The 8805-nt window shown below is 36.0% G+C and overlaps 1 protein-coding gene across 4 annotated transcripts; it reads left to right on the top strand.

Moving 5' to 3' along the window:
* Positions 1-2730: 2730 nt before the first annotated feature.
* Positions 2731-5975, top strand: LOC121975888. 4 transcript variants are annotated; one of them, XM_042527802.1, is made up of 8 exons: positions 2731-4072; positions 4537-4630; positions 4830-4920; positions 5062-5238; positions 5377-5412; positions 5495-5558; positions 5649-5747; positions 5832-5975. In XM_042527802.1, the coding sequence occupies exons 3-8, from the start codon at positions 4916-4918 to the stop codon at positions 5928-5930; spliced, it is 480 nt and encodes a 159-aa protein (XP_042383736.1). In that variant the 5' UTR covers positions 2731-4072; positions 4537-4630; positions 4830-4915; the 3' UTR covers positions 5931-5975. The 4 variants fall into 4 exon arrangements, with proteins under 4 accessions (XP_042383736.1, XP_042383732.1, XP_042383733.1 ...); XM_042527798.1 differs by lacking the exon at positions 4830-4920 and adding an exon at positions 4718-4766; XM_042527799.1 differs by having other exon boundaries at positions 2731-4630.
* The last annotated feature ends 2830 nt before the right edge of the window (positions 5976-8805 follow it).

Below are 8805 nucleotides of genomic sequence, written 5' to 3'. Positions count from 1 at the left end.
TTACCTTGCTATTAGGATTCTTGAGAAACATGTCTATACACTTTTATCTAATTTATGAATGATCTTTTAGCTAAGATTAATTATAATATTTATTCTTATCGATTTAATTTCTAATATAAATAATTAAATTAATTTTTTTATTAAGAAGAGTCTGATCTCTCCTTATATTACCCTATCTGGTGTAAGGGGCAATGCGTGTAAGCGATCACTAGTATAATAGGAAGGAGTACCCTTATAATTATTGTCCTGATTATAAATTCAACCATGAAATGAAACAGACGCTTCTGGGCTGAATCTTACGAGGGACGGCCCGTTTTAAAAAGCCCATTAAGGGCAAAAGCTGATAAGACCTTTTCTTCGATTTTCATTAAGATTTATTTTTAGAACAATGTTAACGCAATAATTATAGGCATATTTATTTGTTTTTATAATAATTAAATATTTATCATTATCTTTTAGCATCGCTGACTGATAATTGATTTAATATATATATATATAGTAAAAATTAACACGTCGACCGTTCTTTAACACGTTTTTTTAATGAAAATTAACAACTTCCTTTAAATAATTATTGTAATTAAGTAGATACTTCTAAATTGTTAATGAGCTTTTTTACTATAATGATCGATTAATTTGTAGATTGGCACGTTATATTTAATAAAATTAATTATGTTTTTTCAGTCAAGTTAAATCAGCATCGTATATTGACGTTCACGTCTACGAATAATTAATTGTTTAATTACTCAAGAATATAAAATAATCATCCTTATCCTTAATCGATTTGTTAGTTACAAAACTAATTTTCCAAAACAAATTGATCAGAATTATTACATTTTCTGGGTTTTTTTTTATAATCCAGTTCCTTGCCCAATTAATCCGGGCGGCCTATATACTAAAATCAAACATTACCGTAACATATTATACAGATAGTAACATGCATTATCACTTCTGAATTTTAACTTCCAATACAACTGTTAAAACATTACTAAAGGTTCTAAACCTGAAACAATGAGGAGTGGATATGAAAATTTCAGTTTTGCCTTCAATTTGAGACACTGCATTTATAAGATCAACCTTATCGAAGCAGCCAGCTATCTTTACCCAACTAATTCTGACAATTCAGTACACAATTTCTATTTTCTACCGATACGGGTTACAATGAACAGACCTAAAAAAAATAATATAATAATTAAAATTAAAATGATGTGACGATTAAAATTAAGATAGAAAAATATTTCACATTTAGTTGTGGTGATCGCTCAGTCCTAAAGTTTTCAGGTTTTATCTACACGGCCTTAAAGCAGGACACTCAGATAAAGTTGATTGGCTACAAATCCTGTCGGTTATAAGGACTTTACTCTAGAACTAAAAAAATAATACGTTCGAGCGATAAATTGTCGGACGGGTTCAAAAGAGCTCGGTCGGAAGAAAGGCCGACCGAGCTCTAGGCGCTTAAGCCTTCTAAAAACTCTTTATGCTGACACGGCCGGATGAAGGCCGGTCGAACATGACTTTCTATGTACACCCGATCGGGCAAAGTACGACCTAGTTCAAGGACACTTATTTTCACAAAGGTCTTAATATACGATCGGTCGGATAAGGGTCGATTGAACATAAAACTTTCCGTGTACGCCCGGCCGGGTTAAGTCTGGCCGGGCTCAAAGATACTTAGCCTCACAAAGATCTTAATATCTGATCGACTGGATAAGGGCCGATCGAACATAAGACATTCTGTGTACGCCTGGCCGAGCAAAGTTCGGTCGGACTCAAAGTCACTTAGCTTCACAAAGATCTTAATATACAATTGGCCGAATAAAGGCCGATTGAACATAAGACTTTCTATATACGCCCGACCAGGCAAAGTCCGGCAAGGCTCAAAGACACTTAGTCTCACAAAGATCTTAATATACGATCGACCGGATAAGGGCTGATTGAAGATCAGGTTTTCTGTATACGCCCAGCTGGGCAAAGTCCGACTGGGCTCAAAGACACTTAGTCTCATAAAAATCTTAATATACAATCGACTGGATAAAGGTCGATCGAACATAACACTTTATGTATACGTCCAGCCAGGCAAAGCCCGACTGAGCTCAAAGACATTTAGCCTCACAAAGATCTTAATATATAATCTGTCGGATAAGGGCCAATCGAACATAAGACTTTCTGTATATGCCCGACTGGGCTCAAAGACACTTAGCCTCACAAATATCTTAATATACGATCGGCTGAATAAGGGCCGATCAATTATAAGGTTTTCTGTATATGTCAACCGTGCAAAGTCTGGCCGGGCTCAAAGACACTTAACCTCACAAAGATCTTAATATACAATCGGTAGGATAAGGGTCGATCGAACATAAAATTTTTTTGTACACCGGACCGGCACTATGTGAAAATGTGAAATAGACTTGGCCACTGTTTACTTCGGCAATTAGTAATTACGAAGTAATATATGATAATAAACTTCGATAATAAATTTAATGCAGTAAATTTGATTTTAGACTTCATAAGTTTAAAAATATGGATCTCGCTTTTAATTTTATCTGATATTTTACTTCAAAATATATATTCGATGAAGTAATACGTTATAAAATAAAATTTATATTTCTAAGTGTCGAAGTAATAAGTGAATGGATTAAAATTTGTGGGGTAACTAGGGATTGAACCGGCCGGTTTACTTTTTTTTCCCAACTCCCGCTAAAACCTAATTATGCAGAAAGCTTCGATCCCATCTCATCTTTCTCCTTCGCGTTTTATCCCCGACGCCGACTTCTTCTACTGTGTATCTCCCCGACTTCATGTGTCTCATCGACTTCTGCTACTCTCTCTCAGAAGAAAATCCCAAATAATTTCTTCTTCCTCTTGTTGTGATTGCCTGCTGCACATCCTTGCTCCTGTCGGCGTCCACTGCCACATACGCGTGTGCGACCAAATACTCTCTTGAGGCAGCAGTCACCTTGGATGCGCGAGCGACCGACCACCTCCTTGGCAGCGTGCCCAACCAAATGGCGCGGCGTTCACTACATGGGTCGTTGCCTCGACATCCCTGCCTTGGCTGTAGCTGCCTTGCCTTTGCCGTGGCTGCCAACAGCATCCCTGCCTTTCGCAGCTTCTACCCTTACTTGGCCACGGTGGTTGCTATTTGGGCCGCTGCCACAGAATTCTGCCGTGGCCGTGGCCGCTAGTAGCAACCCTGCCTTTGGCAGCCGCTGCCCTTCCTTGGCCATGGTTATCTGTCATATCTGTCACAACAAGCATTGCTTTTGAAAGGGGTGAAAGTAATGTAGAAACAGTTGGTTACCAGATTCCTTTAGAAGCAAAATCTTCTATGCAAAACATGTCTACTGTTTGTACAACGGGAGTCTTACTCCAAAGGCCCACACTTCCTATCAATCATAAATGGATTCTTATCTTATATCTAGAATTTATTTTCATTTTAAACTTCCAAGCATGTTCTCCAGTTAAGTAAATATTTCAGTAGCCTTGCAAATTCTCACTTTAGAAATTCATTTAATTGTCAAAAGTAGAACATTTATCAAAATAATTTAGATGACTAACCCAAGATCAGATTCTACATATTCTTCTTAATTTAGTTTATTTGACCAATGCCAATATTGCAGAACGTACATATGAGTACTATCTATTTATCTAGCTTTGTGTCAACATGTGGAAAATGTTATTTTACCAACTGGATTATGCCTGCCATCATATAGAGAAGTTTTTCATGTTGTCTTCTATTGGTGTTACCGTGTTACATATCAAAATGTGATAGATGGAAACCAATGTAGAATTTTGTTTTGCAATTTTTGTACGGATTTGAATTTTTATAAAATTCTGTGGTTGGTTTAGTTGATATGAAAAATGCTAATATCTAGAATGGCAAATAATATTTTTTTAGTTTTAGATGGAGTTAGAAAGCTTTTAGAGAACAAGCGATTTAGGCAATTCATTCTTGTTTTGCTATCTAGATATCTCAAGTCTCAAATTTCCATTTGAAATATACTATATCGCAATGTATTTCTTAAATCAGGACAAATTTGGGAGAGTTAAGTAAGAACCTGATGGAGCTTTGGAGGTTAGTTTTTGTTGTATGATAACTTTAAGAATGTAGATCTTCATCAAAATTACCTACTAGCATGTCAGTTTTGGATTTTTCTTTTTTACATTGTCTATGTATCTTGGTCTTTGACATGAAAACATGTGGTTTACATAGAACATGATTTACTGCAAGTCTCTTTTGCTGAATTTTATTTGATGTTAATTGTAGAAATTTTTTGTTTGCTGTTTACGCCAGGATAGTTCTACATAAATTGTGTTTGCTGAATTTTATTTGTTATTTACTGTAGTTCTCTTTTACTGAATTTTATTTATTGTTTACTATAGGAATTGTTTTTTGTTGCTTACTGCAGGAAAGTCCTACAAGAATTTTTGTTTGTTGAATTTTGTTTGTTGTTTACTGCAATTCTCTTTTGCTGAATTTTTTCTTGTATTCTCTTTTGCTGAAGTCTTTTGCTGAATTTTTTTATTTATGTGATGCAGATGTCTAAAAGAGGGACGAAGAATATTGGTTCCAACAAAGGAAGATAAGGGGGAGAAGACGACAGAGATGATAATCTTTTACAATACATGATGAGTATGTATATTTAATTCTTATTAATGGTATACAATTTGAAGAAACCATTGAGTGACATAATATTTACTTTAATGATGATGTATGTAGGCAACATGATACCATGCTTGAACTTAACAATATGCTAAATGAAACACAAGTACGCAAATTTTATCTTGATGATGTAGTTAGTAAATGACATTATATGTATTTATTTGTCTAGGATGTGGAGGGAAGATAAATTTTAGAAAATGAGATGATTAATGATGCTCGATACGAAGAAGGTAGTTCATCAGTAGTTTGATTTACATGGGGTATGTTATGTGTTAAATACAATATTTGTTCATATGATTTGCTTTGTTCACAATATTAGTTCACATGCTTTTGCTTTGGTTTACATGGGGTATATTTATATTTTTTTATCATTTTGTCATTACCTTGCAATTACCTTGTAGTTACCCTTACAAATACTTGAAGAAAGAAAAAAGAGTTGAGTATGTGTCATTTGTGGATCCTGGTCACATACCTACATACGGTGTGGGTGAAGAAGGTAGTAAATTGTCACAACATATTGCTGCTCAATTGAGAGCATCGAACAGAGATAGCATCTGCTTCATCCCATATAACACTGGGTAAGATTTTAATTATTTATCAATTTCTACTACATGCTAGTCAATGTTATATTTCCATTTGTACATGTACCATTGGATCTTGACTATAATTAATGAAGATAAGAATATGATATATTTATTGGACTCTTTGAGTAACAGGAACCGAGACTATGCTTGGCAAACTATTGTGACCAAGTAAGTAGTAGATTATACTAATTTTGAATGCATTCAATTCATTATAGGTTGTAAAAATAATTTTCTATTGTTTACAATGTAGTGGAGTCAAGATATACAATGCATCAAGGGGTATTTCAAAAGGACCAGGTTTTAAACAATTGGCAGTATGTATTGTGACTATGTATTTAGACAATAATTAATAATTTTTATTATTTGGATTGTAACTTCTTGCATTACATTTTCAATTTCCTTAGGGTATTTTTAAACAAAATGGTGTTGTTGAATGTGGATATTGTGTGATGCGGTACATGAAAGAGATAGTCTTGGATGAAGATCCACAATTGGAGAGAACGGTGAATTTCTTCTTTATGAAATATTTTCTTTATAAAATATTGAGTCATTTTTTATTGATCCTCAAACTTCTATTAATGTTTTAGTTTGCAGCATTAAAAATTAAACAGTATTACAATCAATCTCAGTATGATGAAGTCAGAAGTGAATGGAGCGAATTCGTTTACTTCTATGTGGGTGCCTAAGTGTAGGCTATGATATAAATTTTAGACATGTATTTAATTTTTGGATACAAAAGTTTTTGGGTTATGGTTAAACTTGTCTTTTATGAATACACTTTTGGATTGTATTTGATACATATTTGTGATATATTTGTTTAATTTTGGTGGTCTAAATTTTTGTCAATTAAAATTATATTGCAGTAAAATATGGTCAATTACTTTGATACTATAAATAAATGATGAAGTAATACGACAAACAAGACTTCGCTAAATTTAAATAGTGGTGTAGTTAAAGAAATTATTTACTTCACTACTGATCAAATTTATGAAGTAGTTCGTATAAATTACTTCGCTGCATTAAATTTTTTGTTGTAGTAAAATATACTCTATTACTGTCATACTACGATAAAGTAATACAATAATAAATACTTCAACCAAGACAAATTATGCAGAAGTAAAATTAAACTTTTACTGCACCAGAATTCAAAAATTATGAAGTTGTATACCTATTTTACTTCGTCAAACAACGAAACCTATGAAGTAATATATCATCAACTACTTCAGTCATTTTACTGGTCTCAATGAAGTAATAGAGTTTTTTTACTTCAAAAATGGTCCGATTTTGAACCGGTTTTGGACCGGTGATAGACTTCGGTAAAAGTGTGGTGAAGTAAAAAACTTGACCCTTTTACTTCACGTGCGTCTACTTCGGTAATTATCTACCTATTACTTCGGATAATATCCGAAGTCTATTGTCGATTTTCACATAGTGCGGGCAAAGTCCGGCCGAGCTCAAAGACACTTAGTCTCACAAAGATCTTAATATACGATCGATCGGATAAAGACAGATCGAACATAAGACTTTATGTGTACGCCCAGCCGGGTAAAGTCCGGCCGGGCCCAAAGATATAGCCTTACAAAGACCTTAATATACAATCCGTCGGATAAAGGTTGGTCAAACAGAATGCTCTATGTGTACGCCAGGTCGGTTAAAGGCTGAGCGAGCTTAAAGACACTTATCCTTAGGAAACTCTACATATGTGGTCGACCGGGCAAAGGTTAATCGAGTTTAAGTTGTATGATGTTATATTGTTCCTAAAATAAATAAAGACTTTAACATACATAATTTATCATATGGTTCCTTGAATAGATCTTTGGAATGGTATGGGCATCATACTAGTCTCTAAACAGATCTTTATAGTATTTAATATACGACACAGCAGATTGATATCAATACAAGTTAGGTGCTTCATTTCATAGGGTTTACTATAAATGCTTGGCCAAATGAAAGATTAGTCCGAAATAGATTCAGTGAAATACATTTCAGTTAAGCGGTCGACTTAAGGACCGACTGAGATATATTTAGCAGACAATATTCTGACAAATTGTCAAAGTTGTCGGAGAATATTCCTTGGGATTTTCTCACCAATTGATCCATTATAACAGTATATCTCGACAACCTCATCAAAGGCCTAAGGTGTAAGCGACAAAAGAGGTACATTTGTGGGTAGAAAAAAGATTTCTTGGATTATCATTGCTGATCACCCAGATTATACTCTTTCCATCACCTAACAAACTCTGACACAAGGGGCCACCTCATGATTACGGAGGTTGTAAGAGGTGGTAAAGGGGGATCCTCTCCATTGGCAAGATATGCAATTAGCATCATCTAGACCTTACTCCGATACATATCCACTACTGCTCTTCTTCTTCGCACACTCACTGGAAAGGGTACTAACTTGAGCATCAGAGAGCCTTGCCAGGGATCCCTTCCTTAGTCTGTGGTCACTAATGCTTTGTAAGATCATCTGTGTGTAAAATTAGAGGAAAGTTCCATTCTAAGATAAAGAAGTCTTCTGTCGGTCAACAAATCATCCATCAAAGCCAACGCGCCATCTCCCTAGCCTTCAGACTAGATCAAATTCAGCGTCGTATGTGGGAACTTTCGCCTGAATCTAAAGCTTGGAGATGGAAGAGGTTGGAAAACTCACTACCGTCACTTTAACACAGGAAGATCTGGAGTTGCTCATTAACGCTAGAGCACAAAAATTAATAAAGTAACAATATCAAGCAAACACTTGTGGCACGCTGCCACCACCAAATTCGACAACATTGACAATAGCACATCAGCGGGAAAGAGGAGTTCAAGATGAAGGCCTTGCTTATTTGCTTTCTGCGCCTCTTTCACCAATCTGGCACCCCCCGAGTACTTTTTCGTACACTGCCTGAGTCACTAATCCAAGGAAGAGTACTCCAAGAATCTTCGGGAGCAAGGGAAAAGTTGTAGCCAATGATAGTTCCCTTAAGTGAATCGACACCCCGTTCTCGCAGCGGGTATTGGAGGGTCCATTGCCAAAACACTATCAGAGTTTGAACATAGGAGAGTATTTGGGGACAACCGACCAGGAGGAACATCTCCTCAAATTTGAGAACCCCGCTCTTCTCCAATAATTTACGGACAGTGCGAAATGTCGAATGTTCCTCACCACGTTTGGCGGGGCAGCCCAACGATGGTTTAAATGGCTACCAAACAACTCCATTCGCCTCTTCGAGGACTTCCATAAAGTATTTCTCTACCACTTCTCCAATAACCGATGCTACCACAAAACCCCTTTGAGCCTCTGTTTGCTCAAACAAGGACCCAAAGAGACACTTCGGGCATACATCAAGAAGTTTAATCAGGTGGCTCTGGATGCCCCCACGACCACCATGGAATTTTAGTGCGTGCCTTTTCTTAGGGACTTACTAATAATAATTTTTTCCGTGATCTGGTCAGGAGACCTCCACCAAACTTTGACCTGCTGATCAACCGACAACTGAATTCATCAATGTCGAAGAAGCACAGGCTGCTCGGAAAAAGGAAGTTGCCAGACCTGCACCTGCCCCAGCGGTCGATCGA

This window comes from Zingiber officinale, chromosome 4B, assembly GCF_018446385.1.
Source record: "Zingiber officinale cultivar Zhangliang chromosome 4B, Zo_v1.1, whole genome shotgun sequence".
In the NCBI taxonomy this organism is placed as follows: Eukaryota; Viridiplantae; Streptophyta; class Magnoliopsida; order Zingiberales; family Zingiberaceae; genus Zingiber; species Zingiber officinale.
The sequence above is the reverse complement of the archived record's forward strand: the minus strand, read 5'-3'. Positions and strand labels throughout refer to the sequence as shown.